A 27,368-nucleotide genomic window follows, 5' to 3' on the forward strand; every position below is an offset into this window, starting at 1 on the left:
ATCATGGATCGGCACAGCCCTATTTCTTACACCTCATAATAGCTTGCATTTTACAAGTCCATTGCCTTTTGTTTTCTATCTATCAACGTTTTAGAGTGAACTTAGTGGAAGGGGACATGAGTACCCCTTGTGTTCAAAATGTATTCAGTTTTAGGCTTTCAACTGAATGGTGAAAAAGTTTGTTTTACCCTTTACAAGTTAATATCTGTGGCGTTTATCCATGGGAAATGCCAAAAACATTGTAAACATTTGGCACTTCAACAAAAAAGTACTTAAGAAAGTGGGAGTTGATTTCAAAGGTGACCACTGCCTTTTCACTGGTCATCAGACTATTAAAACAGCAAGATTGAAAAGGTTTTCACCAAGCCTTGGTTCAACTAAAGGATGCCTTACACTGTTTGGTAAGGCATGTCTTGCATTTAAATATAAATCCGTATTCACAAAACTGAAAGCATCCCAGTCAGAGACAAACCTTGGAAATCGTTAGTATGTTATTATCTAGAATTTAGATTGATAGTTAAATAAGTATGTATTTATTTATTGTGGCAGGTCAGTTTGACGTTCAAATTTGCATTATAATCCATTCATTTGGGAACATTTCAAGAAATGATTAATGCATTACTAAATGTAGTAACAAACTTGGATGAAGAAGTGAATGCACAAATGGAAATATCAACTCAAAAATATTCTAACCATGTGCTTGACTGCCATAATTTTTGAATTCATATTAGCTTGGAGAATTGCTCTTTATAACACACTGGTGTACAAGGAGAGGGTATTTTCAGTGCTGATATTTAATTCTTGCAGGGGAAATGTTGAAAGCAGGCAGCTGGTCAGCATTTCCCTCAGCTCTCTAAATTTATCTGATGAGAGGCGACATTGAATTGTCCAAATGAAAATGTACACAAAATGTGTGCAGCGCTTACACTGGGGTGCAAGAAATGCAGTCATCCATGCATCAATTTCCATGGGCAGGATCACAGCACTCATCTCCTGGCACAGGATCACTTCTCTGCTGCTCCCGCCTTCATTGTATTTCCCAGTCACGGAACAGGACAGAACATTTTATGTTGTAAAAAAAAATAAAAAATTCAGCACAGGAAAGATAAAAATTATCATTATCATTGGCAATTTTCCTGAATGCTTACATTTGTTACCGTGCTAATCTCACAAACTCACTTAAAATGAAAGTGACACAGGACTCTCCTCAATCATTGGTTTGCCTTACCCACGATTCCTCTACAATTTCACTGGTTTTTAAATGCCTAAGACAAATCAATTTTATTTTGTGAAAAAATTGATCTCCTGGACTACTTACTGTAGCTCAAGTGTGTATAATCTTGTTTATTCATCAGTAAAAAGTGGCGTTTATACTACAGCACTACTACTACTAAACAAATACTTTAAATCATATGTAAATCGATTGCACTGTGCGTATTATTTGAACCACTTGTGTATTGCCATTTACACAGTACTATTTTAAGAGTATTTTTATTCTTCTTAAAATTTGTATTATGTTGTTCTATTTTTATTCTTAAACAACAATTTTGTGGTCACTGAGTTTCTGTGTTTATGCATTGTCTTGTGGTATCAGTTGTCTTGTATTTTTTAATGTGTGAGAGGATTCTGGAGGCTGATGCAATGCCACGATTCCCTTGGTGAAAGTGCTTAGTTCTACACAAATACTGTACAACTGATAGACACACCACTGTAGCTTGCTGATGTAACAAAGCCTTCACACTGAGGTTCAAATAAAATATTCTCTATCATGTTCTTTCCGACTGCGCTATCTCTGTCTGTGAGGATATTGAACTGGGTAATTCAGTGAAATATTTGCCTGGCAATCATGTCATGTCCATAAAATTGCCATAATGCCATTTCATTATGTAATGTATATTTTTACAGGCAAAACAAAGTCCATGTCTACAGAGAATCAAAACTTGGTGACACTGGGAAGTCTACTTGATGACCAACATTGGCACTCTGTGGTTATTGAACGTATTAACAGACGCGTTAACTTCACTGTGGACAAGAGTACGCATCAGTTTAAAATAAATGGAGACTTCACCTACTCTGACATTAATAATGAGGTGTGTTGTCCTTAACCTGTTCTTGTGTAGTATACTTTGCAATGTGTTCATGTATTGTGCTATGATATTTTTTTGTCTCACACGCACAATCTGTTAATGGGTCAAGAGGTGGATATCTGATAGGATCCTGTTGCTTTCTGTTTACTGTTTACACTGAACTGGTGAACTTTTGAGCTGCAATTCTTTGCCTTTTGTTACTGTGAAGAAGAGTGAATGTTAATGCGCTGCTTAAAGTAGAAATAAAGTAGCAGAATATCCGTGCTACAATTGGAAGATTTTTAACATAATTTTGTGTCTATTATTTTTAATTCTGGTTAATGCACTATAGAGCTGGTACCTCTTGAACCTAATACATAATAGATATATCCATAAGTACATTATATTGAACATTAATAAACATTAGCAAATAAGGTGAGGACCAAGGTTGCCACAATAAGTCATTCCATTAATTCCATGGGTCTCTCAATAGTACATTATTTAAAATAGTGTATATTATATTTTTATGAATGTATAACTATTGTAATTATAATTGCTATGTTAAAAAGGATGTGTTATTGAAATTTAACATTGCAATATTCTTATTTCCTAAGCTCAGCTTTGGAGGCATCCCAGGCCATTGGAAATCAAGAACATTTTCTAAGAGAAACTTCCATGGGTGCCTGGAGAACTTGCTCTATAATGATGTCAATGTGATAGATTTGGCAAAACTCAAGCACCACATAACGGCCTCGGTATGTTTTCAAAATTACTATTTTTGTCAAAGTGATCTACAGTTAGACCTCAAGTGAGAAACCATTTTCATTTTTTGCTGACCGGTGAATTGCTGGTTTGTTTATTGTTTATTGAGCTGCTTTGTTTATGCTAGATAAAGTCATTTCATGAGACTGATGCACATATTTAATATGAAATTCAAAGGCATACTATCCTTTTTTGACTTCAATGTTCTAAACAATGCATCCTAATTTCACAGTCAGACACAAGTGTGAAATGTTAGCACTATTAGAATAGTGGCAAATTGAGGCACATCTGACTGTATTTCAGTAAATTCAGAAAAAGGATGCTGGAATTCTAGACACTGATTGTTTAGATTTGATACCAGGCTCAATAGACAGCCTTCCACTGACTTAAAGGAATACTTCTGCATTTTTTAAACTGGATCTTAAATTTGGTTGATTGTCGGTAGTTAACATAATCCAAACAAGTAATCAGAATCAGAAATGGTGCTGCATTAACAAAAAACATATATCTTCCACCATAACCAAAACTATACAAAACTGAATAGTACAGCCAGAATGTGCTGTGCGGCTAACAGCCACTTCCATGACAACGAGACAGCTCAGAACTTCAGCTTTAGTCGTGTCCCGCTAGGGAAAGCTACGGATTGTATCCAATGAAGTTGCGTATACACATTTGTAACTAATAAATGCATACATAACTACTACATATTACTACACACAATCAAGTTCATGATGTAAATGTGAATATAAACAAGATTTGGGAGACTAGTAGGTGCTGGTCTATTGTGAAACAACAGAAAACAACACGTGATAAATGTGCAGTCAAGCTGTTAAGTCTGTGGAACCTGGCGTATTCAGCCTGGCTCCGCCTTCTACACTACTCTGAAAAAATATGTTCTGAGGTGGGTAGAGGAGTAGAGTAGATGTGTCATTTACATATTACATATAACATATTCGCTAACCAATCAGGTGCCGGCAGTGTTCTGTTTTGTATTTATCCATAAGACCTGGCTTACCGACTTTCAAAACGAGTCGTTAAATTAAACTGACAAATTTGTGGGTGTCAAGAATACCAACTGGATATTTGGGGCTGGTTTCATGAAAGCGTTTTGCGAGGATTTGAATAACTCAGCAGCCCTTTGCCCATTACGTACCCATTTGCCTAAAAAGTCTTGTGGGAAAATATGCAGGACCGAATTCCAATAACAATGCCTAGTCCATGTTGCTGAGTTAACTATTTGGATATATTTGTGCCAAAGTCCATTTGCTGCATCAGGTTTCATACTGCATTTATTCTGAGGTTTGATGTATTTCTTGTATCTTTGTATAAAAGGTTTGCAAATTATTTTTGCTTCATTAAATATTTTGAACTTCCAGCACAATCAATTGGAGTACATAATCGGACACTATTTCACATGGCTATATCCTCAGCTTATTGTATTCCACCAGGGCAACCGAACAGCACGTTGGAGAGTAGGTCATATACCATGGATATGTTACAGTTATATGCTGTCATTTTGAGAAAAAGTATCCATTTATTAGTTCTAAAAATCACTATCCTTGTTGTATATCTGAGATGGATTGTGAACAAACATCCATCCTAAAATTGGGAAAAAAATGTATTTGTTCTTTTCAATAGCACATTGGGATTTAGCAACTACTGTATGAGCACAAATTGTTAGCCCTTTCGAAAGTGATACAGTTATTCTGCTGTTTTTAAATACCAAGACATTTCCTGTTCACAGCAAGAAATAAAACATGCAATAGAGAGACTTTTTGGAAGAAAATCAAAGGGTTTGTTATAGTGCAGGTTTTTAATGTCAGCAATCAATAAGTCAGTTGCTATCAGTCGAAGACACTTTATTGGAACAAGCAGACCTTAAAAGACAAAGATAAAAATAGTCAGGAAAGCAGTCTTTTAACCTCTAATAGCTTTTTTATGATACTTTATACTTTATTACAGGTATTCAGTTTAGCTGACTTTATGGGTTCTTGACCTTCCAAAAGTGTATGAAATATTTGACCTTTACAACACAGATAATCACTTTGGTTGTGAAGAACCAGTTTGAAAATGGCACTGTGCTGCACGGCACTGAGAAATGTCAGAATCCTTCCTTCTGTTTTAGTGATGTCCACAATCAGTAGTGATACAAATTAAGGCTGTCATTTTTTGTTTTAGTTCATAATGACCTTAAATACCTCACATCAAGATATGCATCAGCAGTTCCCAAACTAGAGATGCTAATCTGAAAACGGTCTTAAAAATTATAGGTGAGAGATAGATAGATATACATACAACTGTGACAATGAGAACACAAGGGAGAATATAATATAAGTAAAATCAAATCAATCGTATTGATGTTCACAGGTGAGAGAGTAACCAAGGCTTAGCCAAGGTGGGTTACAGCAGACGCAATGCTTGAACCACTTAACTGGCTCTGGCCTTTGCAATTAAAGATCTGATTGTATAAGTGAGGTGCATTGTACACTTCAACTTGGTACAGAAGGTGCAGTTACTGACACAATGCCATAGTCATTAGTTCAGATTTTACCCGATTTGGTGCTCACAACAGCATCACATTCAAATGAGGCACGGCCATGTGGATCTAATTTCTACAAGGTTGATTAATGTCATTACTATGATATTAATTGCCCTTCTTCAGGATATTCTTTAGCTTTAACCCTAACCGCCATGAGCTGTCAAGACACATTTGTGCTCACTTCACCTGGAAGTAATTAATATGTGTACTTTCAGGGTAATGTTACATTTGCTTGCTCTGAGCCTGCTGACGTTCCAGTGACATTCCTAGGCTCTGAGAGCTACCTGCAGTTACCAGGGCCTCTTCAGAAGGAGAGTTTGTCAGTCAGCCTGCATTTTAGGACTTGGAACAAAGCAGGTCTTCTGATGACTACTGAAATGCATCAGCACGCAGGAAGCTTGTGGCTTTACCTCAGTGAGGGCAAAGTCAAATTACAAATTTCTAAGTCTGGAAGAATTTTGGCCGATGCTACAGCAGGTAATATCATCAGCATGCTACTCATTTTAAAATGTGTAATGAATTATTTTACCCACATATTTTACCCAGTATTGCCCTCAGTGTGTGTAGAAATGTATTTCATTCATTACTGTGAATACCCTAGTGGGATGAATTCATATGTCCTCATATGTCATAAAACCTGCATATTTTTTCAGTAACCTAGTACATAATAAAAGTGAGACTGCATTTGTTACTTTAAACTTGTTACATTTGAAACTTATTTGAAATAAAGCATCACTCTCATCTATAAGCACATCCAAAGTAAACAAAATGTCAAGCAAATGTCACAATGTGTAATTCAGTGGCATTTTTAGTAATTTAGTTGGGTTTTCCCCCATCTTTCAAAACATCAATTTAAATGTTCCCAGGGTTTGGCTTAAATGATGGACAATGGCATTCTGTGGAACTACATTCAAGGAGAGGTCGAGCAAGCTTAACTGTGGACAAAGACGCAGGGTCTGCTGCACATACAAGTTCACCTTTCCATGTTGCTTCTGGCAACAATTTATTTTTTGGAGGTAAGGATTTAAACTATTCATCATACAATATTGAACATGGTCAAAGCACTGATATCTAGTTATTTTGTATCCTGAAGGTTTCCCGCAGTAATTTTGCTATGGTGAATGTACAACATATGACTTCTCCCAAGGCCAAGGAGAGAACAGACACTGCAATAAGCTATCTCAAAATGAAGCTAATGTAGAGAAAGCAGTTCTCTCTTTTCCACCTATATGATTTTCTAAAGGCTATTGAGTCATTTAGCATCAGAGTCATGTCTCAAGCATCTTGGCTGAGACTTATACCTTTGACCTCAATTTCACATTGCCAGACAGGTCTACATTACTCGCTTTCAATGGTCTTAAAATAATAATAAAATAATACATACAACCAAGCAAGTAAGTACCACTGGACTGCCATCGGCCACAGCCGCTGTTTGGAAAATTGGTATGACAGCAGTCTGCTGGACACAGAACCCTTCACCAGATAGAACAGATCAGAGCCTGCTCTTAACAGATGAGCCTCATTTCGATTGCCTGCTAGCAGACTGCTGCAGTGCCGATTTGCAAAATGCTGGCAGACCAACAGCTGTGTTGACAGCGGGCTATTAGTGGGCAGCTATTGGACACCGTATACATTGTTCAGCAGAAATACCATTATGATTGGCTTTTGTATATAAATTCTACACATTTTATTGAGAAAGACCAAGAGTGTTCATTTGAACAATTGTACATCCTTGACATTGTTGTGACAGAATGTGGTTTAATATGGTTAAATTGAAATGTATTGGGACAGTTTGTTGGGATGGGATGTATTGGGACAATTGGTTGCTTTTTCTCAACAGTTGTTGTTCTGGTTGTGTTATGTGTTATTTTGTTTGATTATACTGAAAAATTGTTTCTACAGCCTTTATCACGGGTGCCATGGGGACCTGACTGTATCTTTAATTGTAAATACGTATCATAAATAGACAGACCTCGCCACTATATTTGCAACCTGCTTATGAGTAAATGTACCAAATGTTAGCAGGGCTGCTGTAATGTCCCCATTAGGTAACTCTTGAAAGTACACAAAATGGGTCAAATTCAAGATAAGTAGTTTCAATTATAGTACCCTTACTCCATAGTGGCATTAGCCTGGGGCTGTGATGATATGAATGTGTGACTATGCATCTAGACACAGTAAAACTGTGTTTAAGAGGTCACACCTGCATGGTAGTAAAACAGCAGTTGTAAATATGGTGGTATATACAGTGTAACCTAATCGTAAGCATTCCAAATGAAGGAATACCGCAGATAAAAGGGATATTCAAATCATATTCAACTGTATCAAATACCATTAGATACATGCAACAGTTAAGCAGCTAAAACATTCTATTCTATTACACACAAATATGTATTAATTATTATAGCAGCATACTTCCCTAAATTGTGTAAAAATTGTTGATTTTCACATGCGGTCTTCTGACAGGATATTTCAGTACTGCTCCGTGTCCTTTGCATCACAAATTATACAAGGATTTTTGCCCTCAATATCCGCAAGAACAATTCCACACAACAAAATGTTCAATGTAAAATCAACTCGGATAAGAGATTTACCGTGCCTTTTATAGCATTTAACTACACTGTATATAACAAAGGATGGACAGCTGGTGGCTCTAAATGGACAGCACATACACAAGAATATATCACAGAGGTAGTTAACAGCCCCCTGCGTTCCCCACTCACAACCGCTGGCATGCCATTTATTCTCCTGTATGTACACAATGTGATTTATGTCCTACAGAACATGATGTATTAAATACCCTTGTAATATGAACAAAAAGGTATTGTGTTTAGTGCATGAATGTATTTCTTACGCCAGTTTTGATATGATTATGATTGGCATTTGCTTTACAGGTTGTCCTGAAAACAAAAATAAACAATATTGTAGAAACCCATTCAATAATTTTCAAGGATGTATGCAGCAAATATACATTGACAATAGTGCTGTGGACTTAATCAAGGTGCAACAAAGAATCATGGGTAATTTCAGTGACTTGCAAATGGACTTATGTGGGATCATTGATAGGTAAGTAGTCAGAATTTTGTGCTTTAATGTACAAAGTTCCATTTGCCATTTGTTTGTCTGTGGTGTCTGCCAGATTGGTGTATATCTGTATGTCTGGATGTATTACTGTTGTACTTTATTAGGTATTTATTAGACTTTGAGGTTGTGGTTCAGAGATGCTGTTCTGCATACCACTGTTGTAATGTGCAGTTTTTTGTGTTACTTTCACCTTCCTGTCAACTTTGACAGTCTGACCCTTCTCCTCAGGCCGCTCTCATTAATAAGGTGTTTCTGCGAACTGCAGCTCGCTGCAGCTCACTGTTCTCTGCAAGCTCCTGACCCGCATCAGCGTGATTGTGTGCATTGCACCGCTGCCACACATTTGGCTGATTAAATAATCAGATGAATAAGTTGGTGTACAGGTGTTCCTAATGAGGTGCTCAGTGAGTGTATATTTATACTTCTAGGTCATTTGATAGGTGTCATTTTCCTCTGAAATATGTGAGTGCGTTTATTTTACTTCACAGCTCAGAATAAAGGAGTAATAATATGGTAATTGCAGGCGCAGTGTTTACTTGCAGTGACCTGAATTTCCCTCTAGAAGGAAGCTACTCTGAATCAAAAAGCATAGCAACAATTACTCCTCAATCAAGTGCCACCAGAGCTGTAAAACTACCACGCACAACTCGTGCATACTTATCTTAGAATGTCTGATTAAATATTGACAAAAAAGCAATTATTCTAATGTCACTTTTACATCGCTGTAATTACCAATTATTTAATAGAGTTGCTTTTGCATTAATGACAGGGGTGAATGAACTTGATGCTCCTGAACTTCCATTTGTGTCTTGAAAGTAATTTTCCCCTCTGAACTTGGAGGAAACTTGCGGAAGAGAGATGTACCTTTTGAAAACACAATTTATCTACGAAGTGCGACAGTGGAAAAAAAGAGGATGAGATTACTGTGGTCAGGCAAATCACACAGAAGACAAATCAGCAGAAAACACAAGCAGTGGACCATATGAAATTTAGAGTTATTGCACAGCAGAAGAAATACTTTGAAAATAACATTGCGATACCACCCCCGTATGAGATTTGTTACATCTCACTGTGCTGGTGTGTTTCAAATTGCCTTTGGATTTTAGGGTATTATTGTTTTGTTGTTGTTTTCCCATCTTGTTCTGGACAAGGTATCTATTGTATCATGATCACAGATCACCTGCATTAGCAGGGCCATGCTTCAGATCAAAGAGACTGTGGCCTCTGTTCAATCTAACTGCACTTCATCCTTAATTTTATCCAGCAAATTTCAGAGCACATGCTTTTATTAGGCTGTCGGGGGGCTTATGAAAGCACTACATCAGGGTGAACGACTCCAGTCTTTAAGGGTCACAGTGTCAGCAGGGTCTGTGCTTTCCTTTCAATCAGAAGGCAATTTAGCCCATGAAGCCACGAATGTGGACTCTTTAGCCAATCAAGGTCTTAAATTAAGCACTTAAGTGCTGAAGCGCCAAATACCAGCATGCACACTGGCCTTGCTGGACAGGAGTCATGCACCCCTGCTCTAGACCTTTGTGTGGCAATGCGATCCAGCATCCAAAATCTAATCCTGAAGAATGCAGCACCATCTGGCTGGCAGCCTTGCAGATATAGCACTGGCCGTATCATCTCCCAGGTAGGGTGGGTTTCAGCGAGCAAGGAATTCATTGCCTACTGCAGTCTTCAGTCTGTGCTGTCTGCATAAGTAATGTCTGCTGCAATGATTGTGTTGCTCAGTGGTGAGTTGCAGAGGGAAAAAAACACATAGTTGTCTGCGCTATTCTCAATTTACAGAGGATGCAGCGAAGGGATGGGACTGCAAATTATATCCAGTATTCTGAGGTGGGATAGAAAGATAAAACGGGAGAGAAAATCTCTTAATATCAAAATAAAATAACATTTTGACAGCCACTGATTTTAACATTTTGGTCAATATGCTTAGTCCATAAATTATATGTGAGAAACATACTGGTATGGTGGATGTCTCATTATTTGTTCACATATAAGGATCTCCAAAAAGATTTTCTCTTAGGGTGTGTTCTAATCCATACACTTAGACATGTGGTAAATGGTTACACTCCTGGTTCTGTGTGAACTAGATACACTCTGTCAGTTTCAAGCAGCAGACTTTCCATAGGAGCAACTACCATTCAGAAGGTTATTCATTTGATGGTTGTACAGAGAGCATCTGGGAAAAAATATATAATTGCATGGCACAGCTGCCGACTATATATTATACTAAAGGAGCAGTTTTGAGAAAAAAAAGCATCCTCAAGTGCTGCATACTCACATTTGTGCGTCTGGAAAACCTGTTTACTTGAATCTTCCTTCATATAATTACAATTTCAGCTTCCATACGCATGAGCTCCTTGATGTATTCTTGGAAAATGTCGAACATTTTATTCCACACAAAAGACAGTTTTGCTAACATTTCTTGCCTCTCCATGGTGAGCAATTTATTTTGGATGTTGAGTACAGCTACCCCCAAACTCGGCAATTTCGGATCATTTTGCAACTTTTGAATTAGACAGTCCAGTCGTCTAGAATCTTCCAGAGAAATGACCCTATTACACAATGCTTTTGTGTGTTCCAAACCCCCCCCCCCCCCCCCAAAAAAAAAAATGCTGTAATAAGTCACTGTAAACTTTAATTAACCTTCAATAATGACCCTTATGATATTGAAAATAAATGATTTAACATTTATAATATTCTATAATCTTTCTTAACCCCTTTAAAGGCTGGGCTGGCGTTTTTTTTTGTTGTTGCATGAATTCCTTTTTCACAGTGCAGTTATTAATCACAATGGTAACAGGATATACCAATTGAAAGCATTAAAACTCACACTTCTATCTGTATAACCTATTTTAACATGCCATTGCTTTAGCGGCAACAGTGCCTTATTTTGTAACATGAGGCTGGTAAAACAAGCTTGGTGGACCTTGCCTTCTCTGCATTTTGTAAATCCGTATACTATGCAAAATAAGGTCATTTCAGTGTCCTTTTCATGGCATGAGTCCAGGAAACCCAATGCATAATAATGCTAAAACATTTTAACATTGTTTACTTAGAATGTCTATGGAAGAATTATAATTATTGTCTGGTTCGCCATTGGATACTCTTACAAAAGTGCATAGGAATACTATTATATACTTTTTGTATAGGCTCTCTGGAACATGAAGAGCCCGTGTACAAGCTTCTCTGACCAGTATCGGTAATATAGGTGCACAGTAAAGGTGTGAACTGCATCCGTGAGCAAAAAAAGTATAACTTCAGTTCAGTCTAGAACCGGCTAGTGGTAAGGTATTTAAATTATGACTGAGAAGCATTTTAGCAAATGGCATTATGTTTCCAACAATGTATAGTTTGTTAGGCTTGCATGAAACAACACAGCATTTTTTCCCATGCGTAACGAAACTGTAGCATTTTCAATACGCACACTGAAACTATTATGCTTCGGCAAAAACAGTTCTTGAGATTTTATGGCCAAAAAGGTTGATGTTTTACAGGAAAAAAAAATATTTTGCGATGCCTGGATCTAAATAGAGGACTTCTTTTTGAGGACTTCCAAGAAATCTCTTGTCTTTCTAGCATCTCGAGTAAATATTTGTTGACAGCCTTTGGCTTTTTATATCACTGAGCATCTAAATACATTCTCAATATATTTTATTATTAGTATGCTTATAAATAAGTAGCAAGCCTGCTTTTGAATAATAAATAGCATGTGAAATTGTAGAATGTGTTTGACTTATTGATGGGGGTTGGGTATTTGGCAAAAACTTCAATCAATGGCCCTTAATCAATATATTAGTATACAAGATGTGATTATTGTACTTATTCTTTACAATCTTCTTGACTTGTAGCTGTCTGAGGAGAGCACAGTGAGAGGGGGAGGTAGGGAGAGGGTGACAGGTGGGGGGAAGTGCAAACACTTTTTTTCAGGATAAAAAGTTGTATACTTTGGTAAGCAAAATACCCATAATATAATTTTGTTTGTCCTTTTGGAGTCTCCAAATGTCCTTTTTGGAAAACTGCCTAGACATAGATTATAAATAATAGCAGAATGCTTATTTTTCGAGATATTGTCATCAAATCTGAAAGTGGATTTGTTCAGTGTTTTGTCTATGGCTTCATTGTGTTTCTAAGCGTCCCAGGCACCACCACAATAATCTGCATCTACTCAAAGACAGAAAATCTTTTCAGTGAGAATTTTTTTTTTTTACCAATTCCACTGTTTGAGCTTCTGTAACATTGTAATACTTAAAATTATTCTGACTCTTGGAAAACAAACCCCAAAGGATTACCTTCCAGAAGGCCTTATCGTCAAGAATAGTAACCATTTAATCTTGGGTATGTCATTTTCACGCTTGTGTTAAGAAAACAGGTGATACTTAAGGGGTTAAAGGTTGTATGCAAATCACTGCTAGCAGTAAGTGTAGCTGATGAGCAGGATGATGTTGCCCTCTCAGTGAACTTAGCATAAGGCAAGAGCCGGCACTTGTTTGACAAATTAGCTCCCATCTCACAATGTTTCCAGTTTTCGAGTGTAATACAGAATGATGAAAAATGCTCAGAAGATAATGCTGTATGACATTAAACCTTTTTGAATTTAAAGGATGATGGATGTGTTATGGTATTAAAATCCATTTTGGTGAATGCTGTGGCCATAATACATTTTGGACTTACCCTAGAAGTCTCTTTTAAGATTCCTGAACATGATCTGCTCCATAGCAATACTGCCGTGTTACCTGATCTCTCAGAGATTAGTCCTTTAGGGACAATGCTCGGATAAGGGCCATTAAATTTTAATCGATTGCAGCTTAACAAAAATATGCCAAGCCTTTTCCTTCCGAGCGTTACAATTGTCCGGTCGCAGCAATTACTGTCCATGATCCCCAGGTGCTGGAGTGTCAGGGAGCCCGGGCAAGCCATATCATTGAAACATGTAGGGGCAAATATTTAGACAGCATTGAAAGGAATGTGCTGGAATACAAGAAATATGCTGTTGCACAGTAGTTCATCAGCTGGAATCAACAGCATTTAATAAGTAATACATAGAGATACAGGCATAACGGTTAGTTAATGTTTGTGAAATAATTGGGTTACAAAGACATTTGCGGATACAGCTGGCCAGAGACAGGTCGATGTTTTTGTTTGTTGTGATGTGCTATGGTTTAAAGTCAAACATTTCAAATCCATTCTGTAATGATAGTTCACTTTTGTCTGGCAGCCGAACTAAGCAGGCAGTTTGGTTGACATGTACTTTGACACACAGCTTTTAGGAGCTACATGGTCTCTGAATGACCAAACGCCAAATCTTCCTGAGTGGGCATCATAAGAAGGATAAAGTCCCACCTGAATATACTAGGCTGGATATAATATGTAAATTGATTTCATATATCATATTAAGAATGTGATTGTATTTATTGCATAGGGTATTTAGTCAATGACAGTCTTGTGCACCCATGTGAAGGACAGAAGAGATCCGGCACGGAATCCTAAAACAAATATGCTGTATCTACAATTTGTTTACGCTTAAAATGGTAACTGGTCTAAATGCAGAAAAAGAACTTTGTTCCTTTTACTTTTTTTGTCATAACAGTTTGGTCCTGCTCAAGCCAAGTGATAATGTTGGAAACATTATGTCATTGTTCAGTGGCAAACGGTCTTCTAATTCTGAACATATTTAGTATGGTGATCTCAGCACTTGCAAGAAGAAATGTTCTGAAACTTATGAATTATCAAGGCCTGTACCAGACCTAAACATTACCATTGCTCTGTGGTGGATTTGGGAAGATTTGCTTCTGAGAAATGTGCCTATGCACCGAGAGTATAAGCCGCTAATCCAAGCCACATTAACAGCATATTCATAAACTTTACAAATCAGTAGAACACTTTTACTGGCATCTTATATTCTATATTTAACTGGTCCCGTAGCTGCACATTTTAATATGTTACAAGCTGGCCTGTAGCATGAAGATTGGCTGAAAGTATACCCTTTTCGGTACAGTACAGCTACGGCGTCTTTGAGATTCAGCCGAGTCTGCAGTTTGAGATTAAAGCACTCTTGTTCAAGGAAACTCATTTCACCCATTAGGTAGCATGTCTTTGGTTGTCAGACACACTTCAACAAGTGATGGCAGTGTCATAGTCTGGCATGGAGAGAAGTGTGCACACATGCATTCAGCTTGGAAGTGTCACCTGACTGATCATCACAATGACAAAAGACACAGCTTGTTAATTGTTGAATGAATAGACTGTCACACCTGTCTTTGGCAAATACAAGTATGACATGACTTTGTTGTTATGCCTATTTACATTTTCAACAATTGCCCACCAAAAATATTGTACTGGTGCTTATCACTAGTCTTGTATAACCTCCGGAGACGCAGTAGGAACAAAAAAAAGTATTTCATTTTTTTCTTTCTTGGATGACAAAAAGCATGTTGTTCATTGTATTGTTATTGCACATTGCTTGTAGTGTAGGTTTCAGTATAGGAGAATATATGGTTATTATATGGTTCCTGAGATTTTGACCTGAGACCCCTGCAGGTGACAAAATAAATGACAGTATCTCTGGAGGATATGGGAATTCAGATTGATCTGGCAGTTCCATTTCTTAAAAATATATGTTCCTGGACACATTCTGGATAACTGGAGTTACATAATATTAATTCTGCACTTCTTCACTTCATGCAGAAAATAACTGCTTTCAGATTTGACTGAATTTTAGCATGATCACTCCTCCCAAACACCTAAAATTATACCCTGTTGTCTAAGTTATTTCCCGTATCGTGCAGACACATGCATAATAAGGCCATGCTGTTAGGTGTGGTACTGTATGCTGGCTGCTACTGAATTGGGTCCACTGTCTCCCAGACCCACTGATGCGGCTTAAATCATGGAGCGCCTGGAGGCCCTGCAAACAAATAGATGTTCATTTTGTGGCCTGCCATGACTGTCTCTCAGTTACTGGCTGCTCTGCAGTGACAGGTCTATGTGTTACACCACTGTGATTGCGGTCATTCTGCTGAGACCTTCGAGAGTGGGAGCAGAAAGCACCTTTGCCAATCGCTTATCATTCAGCATTGAAACAGACCTCAATCCTAGCGCATTATGTGTCTTAATTATGTAGTCCTGTTGACAGAATTGATTAATAGGTGCAAAGAGAAATCATGTGGTTGCAGCTCAGTATATAAAGCATGCATTTTAGAGGTTTAGAGGTTTAGAGGTTTAGACAGGATGCATAATCTAAGCAACTTTGACCGTGTTATAGTTGTTGACAACAAAATCTGTGAAACTTCTCTGAAAAACCTTGGATTTTCTTGCACTATAGTCTCTAGAATTTACAGAGAATCCTGCAACAGGTAAACAGAAGAGACCTTGGGTCTTTTTAATAAGAGAAGGCGCAGAATCGTTCAAGCTAACAGAAAGACCACAAATGCATAAATAACAGCCATTTACAATAGTGTGTAGAAAGGTATCTGAATGCAATTTGCAATTTACAATTTACATTTAAATTCAGCTGATGCTTTTATACAGAGTGACTTATACTCACAGAGCACTTTATTAGGAACACCGACTTAGTCCTGTGATCATATAATCAGCCAGTCATGTGGCAGTAATGCAATGCATAAAACCATGCAGATGTGGGTTAGGAGCTTCAGTTAACCATCACATCAACCATCAGAATGGGGAAAAAATTGATCTCAGTGATTTTGACCTTGGCATGATTGTTGGTGCTAAATGGGCTGGTTTAAGTATTTCTGCAACTGCTGATCTCCTGGGATTTTCACGCAAAACATTAGTCTCTAGAGTTTAGAATGGTGTGAAAAACAAAAAAAACATCCGGTGAGCAGCAGTTCTGTGGGCGGAAACACGTTGTTAATGAGAGAGGTCAGAGGAGAAGGGCCAGACTGTGATTAATGAGAAGGGCAATGGGTTGGGTCATAACACCCTGGTGGTAACCCTTTGACACTAGAATTAGCATGTGGAAAGAAAGGTAGAGATACAATAACTGTCTCTAAATGCGTGAAGCTGCTGTATGCATCTCATAGTGTTCCCCCCCTGCCATTGATGGGACGGATCTGTCCACAGGGGCAGTGTAGGGAGAAGTGTGGCACATGGAGAGTGGTAGTGTAAGCTTTTGATGGCTGACAGAAGTAAAGCTTATGTTTGGCATCAATACATTAATAGAGAACAAAGCTTTCTGTCGAACAGCAGTCAGTTCTGGGCTCTTACGATGCAGCTCGGTAGTCTCCATGTGTCGCTGCCGAAAGGGGATGATTTCAAGCTCCGTTAGGGATGCTAAACTCCCTGTTCAGAAAGGCCATTTTGAAACTGTCTGAGCAATAGGAGTTGTATGGATGGCAACCATGTGATGCAAAAAGCCATTTGTCTCCTTTGCTGTGCAATATTTTATGTAGCAAACATAAAAATGATCCACAGGCTTTGCTTCTGTATTTTATTTTATATGCCGAATAACACTTGATTTTTTTTTTTTATATTTAATGACTTCTCTGTAGAACACATGTCAATATTTCTTGTATTAACATAAGTTAACAAGTAATGCACAGTGACTGACAGTCTGGGTGAATGTTCTTTAATAACCATGTGAAGCCCTTTCATGCAGAGAATCCATGAGGGCAAATTCATAATTGATGCAATTATGTCTTCATCCATGTCTCATTTGGAAATGACATTATCTCTCACAACAGGAGTATTCAGATTTTTTTTTTCAATTCAACTGTAAATTTCATTGCTAGACCTCATAAATGTCAAGTGGAAATACGGGGTTTAGGTAATGATATTAATATATTTATTCTTCATAATTTAACAGTATGCTGAAAGGTTTTCCAGCTCTGGTGATATTAACACATTATTTAAGTACAGTGGCTGGGCTCAGTCTGAAGGAGAGGCATGGCAGTTTGGAATCACATCTACTCGATAAATAGTTTGTTTGGCCAATGCAACCACAGTGTGTGTGTGCAAAGATTAGGCGTGGCCCAGACTGCCCCTCCTCCCTCTGCCGGACCAAGCCCCTCCAGACTAAGATCTTTAAATAGTGCAATCTGAAATACATCCATGATTTAGAGCTAAAGTCTACTGTATATGACTGACTTAATGTGTTGCATTGACATAGTTTTGAAGCAATCCAAGCAATTACAGATCATAAACATATCAACATGTCAGAATGGATAAAAAATTAAAAGATCGGCCAAATTCAAACAGATGTTTGCCCTCTTTTCTTGGTGATAAGGTTTTCTTGGCTTTTTACTCAAAACCACTCACATTGATGTGCTTTCTAATGGTACAAAATGGCCTTGTCGTTTCAGATGCTCTCCCAGCTATTGTGAACATGGAGGGAAATGCACACAGTCCTGGAACACATTTTACTGCAACTGCTCCAACTCCGGCTACATTGGAGCGACATGTCACAGCTGTAAGTGTATAAACGATCCCTTATGCAGAAGTAGTCACTGAACAAAAGGCTGATTTGAGTCAAGGTCAAATACTTATCTCTGATACAGCAATTCCTGTGCAAGCAGTCCACTTGAGAAAGCTTCAACATTGATAGGGATTAAGCAGCAGCTTTTAATGATCTGAAAAGCCTATCTGAGTCCACAGTCATCATAAATTGTGCGGAAGGTTCGCAAGAAACTAAGCTGTTGTCAGTCAAACATAATAGCTCGCCTATTTAACACTTTCACACATGAGTTGCTACAGTAAGAGCAAGGGACACACAGAAAAGGGTTCAGAGTAATTTTCTTTGCATAATTTAATTTTACTTAGAGGCCAATCAATCAAAAGAGTGGTCTTACAACTTAGAAGGATTTACACTAAACCTGTGACACTAGTCAGTTGGTGAAAAAATACAGTATTACGAAGGGATCAGGAAAGAAATCTATTCTGCAATAACCCCAACTGAGTTGACGAGAAATAATAGCTTGGATATACAGCTACACTATGAAGGGGTATACACCAGTACATTATTTACCAACAAGACCTAAAACCATAAAACCAAAGAACATAAACTGGAGTATCTCAGAATAAACAGTAAGTGCACAGATAACACCGTCACAGGCCCTGAAGAAAGCATTAACCTTTAAGCTGGTTTGCATGCTTTTCTCAATACTCTGTCTTTCACATATGCAATGATATTATACGTTAATAATGCAGTCGTGTTGCATTCACATGCTGTTGGTCCAGACAGAGTATGGCTCAGTGCTTTTTGTCATTCTCGCTGATTGAAAAGCCAGCATGCCTCAGGTGGCTTCCATGGTTTCAGAATCCTACATTTAGACGTGTTATTTCTGCACGCGCATGTTGCAGCCCGTGCAGATACACAGCTGACAAAATGTGATTTCATTTTGTGGGATGATACTGTAAATAAATAAATAAAATGTGGTCGTTATTTAATAAACTTGGCCTAGTGGGAGTTGTCACCCCCTTTAACATCTGGTAGTATGTAATAATTCAAATTTTTGACAGTTCCACAGGGTGATGCACAGTTGGTTCTAGCATAGGGGCACCATATATTGGATGTCAGAAAAAGAGGACAGGGGCTTGTTGGTGTTATGTTGACAATATTAGGCTATTTGTTTGTTATATGTATATATATATATATATATATATATATATATATATATATATGGAATGAGAATTTAGAAATCTCACTTGAATGGACATTTTTTGGCCCAAGATGGAGAGATCAGGTTAGGCTATTCTAGCTTCACACAGGATAAAATAGCATCTCATCATGTGACCTTGCGGTGTGATAAAAAGCAGCAGCTGACATCACATGCTTTGGAGGAGAGCACGTGTGAATATCTGGTATCGGTAGCAATAGGTGCAGCATGAGTGCTGATACATACAATTTGCCATTCAGAATTAAGAGGGAAAGCATAAAACAGCATCAAATTCTGTATTTAAAACACACTTGAACTTTTCAATGTACATTAATTTGTGGACCAGCTTGATCTCGCAAACATGGTTTTTGGAGAGTTACAAATGAATAGACTGTGATATTTTTCCTCCTTATGTCTGTGTTTCCTAGCAATTTACGAGCAGTCATGCGAAGCTTACAAACACCAGGGTAATACATCTGGGCTTCATTACATTGACTTGGATGGAAGTGGCCCCCTCAGCCCACAGCTAGTCTACTGCAATATGACAGGTATGCTGAGTGCTTTATTCCACTGTAATGATTAAGTCACTTTTGCAATATGATGACATTGCTGTCAGTTTCACTGTGGTGTCTCACAGATGCTGTCAAACACAGGCCATTGTTCACGTTTCTCACAGTGTGCTGGCTCTCAAGTCAGTGGGTGTGTGTTCATGGGGCACATTCGATAGCATCAGAGTAAATGGGAGTCATCCGCATTAGAATATAGGCACTTCCTCTTTTTATACCAATTGGGTGTGACAGCATTGTCTCACAGTCATACCCATTTGTGGACTTACATGCACATTAAGGACTTCTGGGTGAGATGTATCCACGCCATGGAATTGTTATAATTATTCGTCATAACAACCGTCCTGGCATTGCAAACGACAAAACAAATCAATTGAGAATTGGCAAAGCCTGCTGCCACTCTCCGTGGAGACATCATCCTTATGAGACAGCATTGCTTGTGTTCAAATTAACACAGCTTACTAGAGGACTTTGTTTCATTTGTGGCAGTTGTTCTTCCAACCGTTAGTTGGCTTCCCACTTTTGACGAGCTTCTCTTTAAATGTATTTGTGAGATTAAGAAATCTTTCATCAATTTTGGCCACACAGAAGAGACATGTCTCCATGTCCACGGCACATAATTACTGCTTATTTTTAAGGAGATCCATTTTGTTCAATGGCTGTGCCAATCATGGTTAGAAAAATAACAGATTATAATGAACTCTCCATCAAAACCAAACAAATATTGAATGAATCTATCAAGGAAAATACTTGACACAGTGAGCCTGCAGGAATGCAAGCTAAAATAAAAATTTCGTTTTCTGTTGCCCTGCAAATTTACTGTAATTTTATGAAAATCATGACTTAGAGCTAATGTGTACTGCAAATGCACTGGTCTGCAATCAGCCCTTGATTTGACCATTATCTGAAGGCTCACATCTATTTATCTTGCAACTGTTAATTGTTCAATATTAGCATATTATTTCATTACTTTTACAGGAAACTTGGCTCTGGATCACTAACATGCTGAGTCAAGCTTCAGCTGTTTCAATGGTGCACAAACTCATTGACTGGCAGATTCAAATTGATTGTTTAATCAAAATATGTGCATTTTTTGTTTATTAAAGCACATTTTACTTGGACATATGCACATATATTTCCATATTAATTAATAATTAATTTATTTACATAAGGGCTCCATACAGATTGTGGCTGATATAACAATGCATATTTGAGACGGAACGCGGTAAATGGCATATCATGTCGCAGATATAATTTTTTTCTTGTTAATTTGATATGAAACTAGAAGATCAGAGCTACAAAATGAAGTATCACTTGTCAGGATTGGCCAATCTGTTTTAGAGAGATTATGTGTGTCTGACAGAAGTGGTTTTATGAAATCAGCCTTCAAAGTTTTTTTGAGTGGTTGTTACAGTTCCTCACCTACAAGTGACCAAGGGATAAAAACTGGCCCATCAGCCACTGCTTTGGAGAGATTTGGGGCAGGACATAGGTCTGTGGTTGTCAACGAGCTGCATAATGTAGGCACAAGCATTAGGTGGGAGGTGTAACACTTTAAAGGCAGCATTTTTTATGAATAATTACAAGCTTTATTTATTTAGCACCTTTATATAGCACATTTCATATAGCGCAAAGTGCTTTAAATTCAGCACTAAGATCACAGCTTTCTGGTTTCTGTACCCATAATGACATATCTGTGAGAATTATTAGCTAGGTTTTAGCCCCTGTTTGAATAAATGACAAGCGTTACTGTGTTACCTATTGGCATCATAGCCAAGATGTTCTGACAAAACTCTATATGAAACGTGATCACATCCCCCAAGCTCTACTGACTGTGTGTGTCCAAACACACATTTTCTAAATAAATGCCATTATTGTCCAACTATGTATTTTGTGGTGGTTACCCACATATAAGTCACCGTAGACTAGGGGAAACGCTGACCAATCAGCCCGTCTCCTTTGGTTTGTGTGTGTGTGTGTGTTTTTGTTTTGTGTGTGTGTAAAGTCCAATTCTTTCCGTTTTCATAAAAACATCGTATGAGTCACATACGCGATCCATTTCAGCATACAGTACATATTAAGCTGACCTTCAGATGTAGCCCTAAATAATACACATCAGTTTGGGGCAAGTTGTCTCAATGACTTTTCGGCAAGTTGTCACATGTGACAGCTTTCTCCACTATAAATTGCATAGAACAAAAGTTTAGAGCAGCAGACGTATTCCTGGAATACAAAAAAAAAACAATGTGACAACTTACCCCGTATATGTCCCACTGATATGGCATGTGGAAGATGTGTGTATATATACTGTATATGTGCCTGAGACTTCATTATTTCAGTTGGTATGACATTTATTCCATTGTGATGTATTGCGCCCAAGAAATGTAAGAAAGAGTGAATAGAGGGACAATATGCCCCACTCTCCCCTACTCATGGTTATAAGGAATTAAGGGGCCTGTAAGGGAGGCCAGAGAAATAGTCTTCAAAAAAGAAAAGTCTGAGATCCAGCCAGTATAGTGATGCACACATGCATTCAGGCGGGTGCACTCACACAAATACACTACTTTACTTTGTATATTATTACTTTACTTAGTATATTGTTCACAAATAATAAAAAAAAAAAACCCATGAGTAAAGGGAATAGCTTTATAAAATGCCATGACTATCACAGGAGGGTACTGGGGTGCTGAGAGCTAAATATTATAGTGTGAACTATAGTGTGATCAACAATATTATGCCTGGCTGTATTTGTGACACATTGACACAATGCAAACTTATGACCGACAACAGCCAAGACAGCCACGCTTGACCAGCCCTGCCAAAACTGACACATATATCAGCTTGTGTAGAGAAAGACAACAGCTCCAGGGTCAAAGCAGAGCCTACCTTATGCATACTGACATGATGCTAAATGTTCAGTTTACAGCAGTGTGCCTGGCCACAAAGTCCTTCTAACCTAAGCCTGCAAAAACAAATTGAAATGAAACATGGTTTTTTTTTTTTTTTTTTTAATGGTTATTTGTTTTCTCCTCATTAGAGGAACAAATCAACATATTTAATTGGTTCATGAATATTCACAGGTAACATATATTGTATATATGCACTCAGTGAGCAATTTATTAGGTAGACCTGTACACCAGCTTGTAATTGCAGAATATCATCTCTAAACACACAATGTGTCTAACCTCTAAGTGGATAGGCTACAGCAGCAGAAGTCCATTGCATCTAAAGAAAAAAGTCTAATAAATAGGTGCTCACTGAGTGTACGATGCACTGTCATACCTGCTTATGCATGATATGCTTATGTATGCTTCTACATTTAGCATTATTAGTTTCACAATTCCTGTTCGAGCTGTCCACACGCTCAAGATGTTTACATGTCTCAGGATGCACAATCATTTATTAACCTCTGTGGTAGTTTTACAATTAGCTATCCAAGTTGTGTACTGTACGTTCTTGGTGTTGCTCTTAATTAATGTGATTATCTTGCCGGAGGTGTCTCATTTCAGCATGATGTGCATTTTAACTTAATATGAATATCTGATGAGGTGCCAACACAGAAGCATCTTCAAACCATTAGTTCATTAAGTAAGGGAGGCCTATAATTTCATCTGTAATTTACACTTTCTTGAAGGTTGCTTGCATTGATATGCAGAAGGAAATTGAATAAGTGTTTTTGAAACCCTGGGCTCAATTTAATCAACATTTGTTCTTAACATTGACTGCAAGTGTTAATGAATACAATTCTAGTAAGCTGTGTTAATGAATACAATACAACAATAAAATAAATAAATATTATCACTTGAATTAAACTGCGATTCTAATTTGAGAATAAATGTTGATTGCTTCTAGGCCCTCAAGACCTGGTGCTGTATTTTAAGTGTTTAAATGCTAGCACAAGCACCAATCAAATGAATTGAGCTATTTTAGTGCATGTAATGTGTTTGGCACACAAAGCAAGAAGGCAGGGAGTACCTGTGTAATGAGCTATTGTATAGGTGTGACTGCAATGAGGAGGCTTTCCACATTCTCTAATTAGGAGCGCTTTGGCCATGCACCCATAAGACAGCTACACTACACAACTTTTTAAATCTTTTCAAAATTATGTCCAAGGGAGCAGCTCACATCTAACGACTGTCTCACAACTGTCTTGCACACTACATGATTTAGGAAAGGACAAGACTCGCAGTAGGGTCATGCATTACACAATCTTTTTCAGGACTTTCCTAAAGGTTCCAAGACTACACAAGTGTGGCTGGAGCTGGGAATAGGCAAAATGATTACCGATTTATTTTGATAGCGTTCTTGCTCTTTGCTTCAAACTTGTGCTGTATTTTCCTATAAGCCTACCATATTTCTAATGATATGACTATATGTAATACGATGATTATGCTGTTTAAATTCTCATGAAACAGGACAGATTTTAATAAATTTGTTTTCTAGCCTGAATTATGCATTGCGTTCGACCCTGATACATGTAAACTCAAAAGAGGTTTTCCTCTTTATTGTTTATAATGTTTAAACTGCTTTGATGAGTGCCATCATTAAATTATAATTGTGGTGAGAAGAAAATGCTACAATGGGAGGTAGCCTAGTAGGCTACAATTCAGAATCTTTGAGATTTTCCAAAGAAAATGCAGATTATACAATCATGCTGTAGCTTAGTTATATCTGTCATTATCATTTAAAAATCTTTATAGGCTATGTATTGATCGTGATTTATTCTGCAGATTAGGTGTCTCATTGCTATGAAGAAAAAGAAATGAACCCATTTTCAAGTAAATGAAAACCGGCCTGTAGGCTAATGTACTGTAGGCTGCAATACCCTCTCCCTTTTTCCAGTGTAGGGCTACTGGCCACTACATAGGTTATGTTAGACAATTTTATGACCAAGAAAAATGCAAGCATTACATTTCTTATTCAGTTAATTAATTTATTGATTGGTAATCAGGAACTGTAATTGAAACAGATAGTTAAATAGGCCTGGCTATAGTAGCTAGCTAACGCTGAAACAGATGACATAATACAGACACACGCGCAAGATCATACCGATTGGGAAAGAGAGCAAGCTAGATATGTCAAACCAGTTTGAAATTTTCCTGGGGTCCCCAGACAAATTCAAGACTGGTTTAGACCTGGTAGTCACGCTGTTGACTATCTCACATCACACAACTCATTTTTTTGCAGATTTTCTCACAACTGCAAATTAGTCAGGAATTTGTCAGGGACTCCTTCACTTGAGATTGTGCAGTCCATCCACGATACTGTCCAAAGGCCTGATGACTGACCTGCTTCAGTCTTGCATTAAAAATGATTTCATTTCGATTGACGTTATTGCCACTGAAATATAGTGAAATCTAGTACATATATGCAAAAAGTTTCATTGCAGTAATATGACTACTTCTGTTACTGTCATATTTACAATTATATAAACAGTGCACTTACCAATTGATCAGACACTCTATAGCAATTCACTGGAAATGCATGTGCAACTACGGCTTCTTGGAAATGTGATTTTAACCATAATGAGATAACCAGTAGAAATAAAGGATAAATAATAAAATGTAATTCAGAGGGACTTATAAGCCCAGTTCCCAAGCCATTATTCCACACTGCCACCTGTTATGTCACTGCAGATGCTGCTGTTGCAACCCATAAACGCAACTACTGACAGCATCAGTGGTCTCTTTCTCTTCCGTCGTGCTCTGCTTCAGTGTAATTCAGAAAGTAAATGATTCTGACTTTCAATTAATTTCAGAAAGCACAGCTGCCTCATGAACACAACATCACAAAGGAGAACAATTAACAAAACATCCACGCCATCTGCTGTGCTTGCAGAAGCGGTAACAGAGACAGTATAGCCACTAACAAAAACTTCAGATTCTCATAACTAATGCTGTCTGGCGACAGCAATATAGTCGTATTGTGTCTGACTGCTGGAGGAATTGCTTGGACGGTCTAGCAGAGGGATAATGAAATCTTGACTTGTAGTGCTGCTGGTTTTCTTCTCTACCTGATAGTAATTGGTCCATTAATGGCACTGATTGGGCAGAGTGGCCCAGGTTTAAATCAGTCCAGATTAGAGGTGATGAATGAAAACCAGCAGTATTGGCATCAAGGGCCAGATTTGAGTATCGCTGGTGTAGTGAGTTAAAGTGGTGGAGGGAATCCCCCTTAAGCGATCCAATTCACATTGGAGCATGCTAAATATTGATAATATTGATATTGGGTCCGCTATTGCTACAAGGAAAAGGCTGTTTTTAATTATGAAAGGCCAGTCTCATCACAAAGCGAGGCCAGGGATAGGCAAAGCAAGGACTGCATTTTATCTTTGTACCCTTTTTTTGTATTTCTGTATTTGTCTCGAGACTTTGATCATACTGCACGCCTGAGATACAGCGGTAGTGCTGTGCATGGTGAAGCAAAATGCTGTGAAGATGCAAGGACAGAGTTTTAAAATTAGGTGTTGCACCTGTGTTTCCAGTTGTTTATACAAACACCAAGGAAATATAGTTTGAACCCTGTCTGACAGGAAATCAGCTTGTATTTTGATTGGGTCCATCTAGATCTAGAGTCCACACCATTCCCATTTTAAGAAATGTGCCAAATATTTGACAGCTAGTATGGGTGAATCGGTCCTAAAAAACCTAGCCCTGAACTCAGCTGAAACACCAAGGCACAGTTATGTAAGAGGCATTTTATGTGAGATATATTACTGCGCGTTACAGTGACACACTATCGAAAAAGAGTGTCAAAGAGGTAGAGAATTGTACACCCACTTATTCATGTGATTATCTAATCATATGCAGCAGTGCAATGCATACAATCATGTAAATACGGGTCAGGAGCTTTAGTTAATGTTCACATCAACCATCAGAATCGGAAAAAATGTGATCTCAGTGATTTTGACCGTGGCATTATTGTTGGTGCCAGACTGGTTTGAGTATTTCTGTAACTGCTGATCTCCTAGGATTTTCATGCACAGCAGTCTTTAGAGTTTACTCAGAATGTTGCGAAAAAAAAAAAAATTCAAGTGAATGACAGTTCTGTGGATGGAGACGCCTTGTTGATGAGGTCAATAGAGAATGGGCAAATGAGTTTGAGCTAACACAAAGGCTACGGCAACTCAAATAACCACAATTGTGGTGAGCAGAAAAGCATCTCAGAATGCACAATGCACCCGCATGATAATGCACCAAGTCACAAAAGAAAAGTAATCTCAAACTGGTTTCATGAACATTTCAATGAGTTCAGTGTTCTTCAGTGGCCTTCCCAGTCACCAGATCTGAATCCAATTGAACACCTTTGGGATGTGGTAGGAGTTTTGCAGCATGAATGTGCAGCTGACAAATCTCCAGAAATTGCATGATGCAATCAAGTCAACATGGAACAGAATCTCAAAAGAATGTTTTCAACATATTGTAGAATCCATGCCACCAAGAATTCAGGCTGAAAGGGAGGCCCTACCCAGTATTAGTATAGTGTTCCTAATAAAGTACTCAGTGTATATGGCTTTATATTGCCAATTTCCTTTCATTTAGGTGGTTACTGATGAGAATAACTGAACATTTCACATTTAGCTTGATGTGGAAATATAATTTATTATGGTTGACCTTATAGTTTTAACATCCATATATCACCCCATGGTCTTTAGACCACCTGCTTTTGGACAATCATCACAGTTATTTTGTTCTGTGAGGGTTATCAATGTGGCTTGCTCTGAAGC

At 37.9% G+C, this 27,368-nt stretch overlaps 1 protein-coding gene across 1 annotated transcript in view; it reads left to right on the forward strand.

The window, feature by feature from the left end:
* cntnap3 (contactin associated protein family member 3) overlaps positions 1-27,368 on the forward strand; it is a 112,139-nt gene that overhangs the window by 60,841 nt on the left and 23,930 nt on the right. The window contains exons 6-12 of the mRNA XM_061262392.1: positions 1,906-2,090; positions 2,681-2,821; positions 5,583-5,844; positions 6,234-6,383; positions 8,262-8,433; positions 17,784-17,890; positions 19,505-19,624. Coding sequence (XP_061118376.1) covers positions 1,906-2,090; positions 2,681-2,821; positions 5,583-5,844; positions 6,234-6,383; positions 8,262-8,433; positions 17,784-17,890; positions 19,505-19,624 — 1,137 coding nt within the window. The remainder of the gene's footprint in view (positions 1-1,905; positions 2,091-2,680; positions 2,822-5,582; positions 5,845-6,233; positions 6,384-8,261; positions 8,434-17,783; positions 17,891-19,504; positions 19,625-27,368) is intronic.

This window comes from Conger conger, chromosome 12 (genome assembly GCF_963514075.1).
Source record: "Conger conger chromosome 12, fConCon1.1, whole genome shotgun sequence".
Classification (NCBI taxonomy): domain Eukaryota; kingdom Metazoa; phylum Chordata; class Actinopteri; order Anguilliformes; family Congridae; genus Conger; species Conger conger.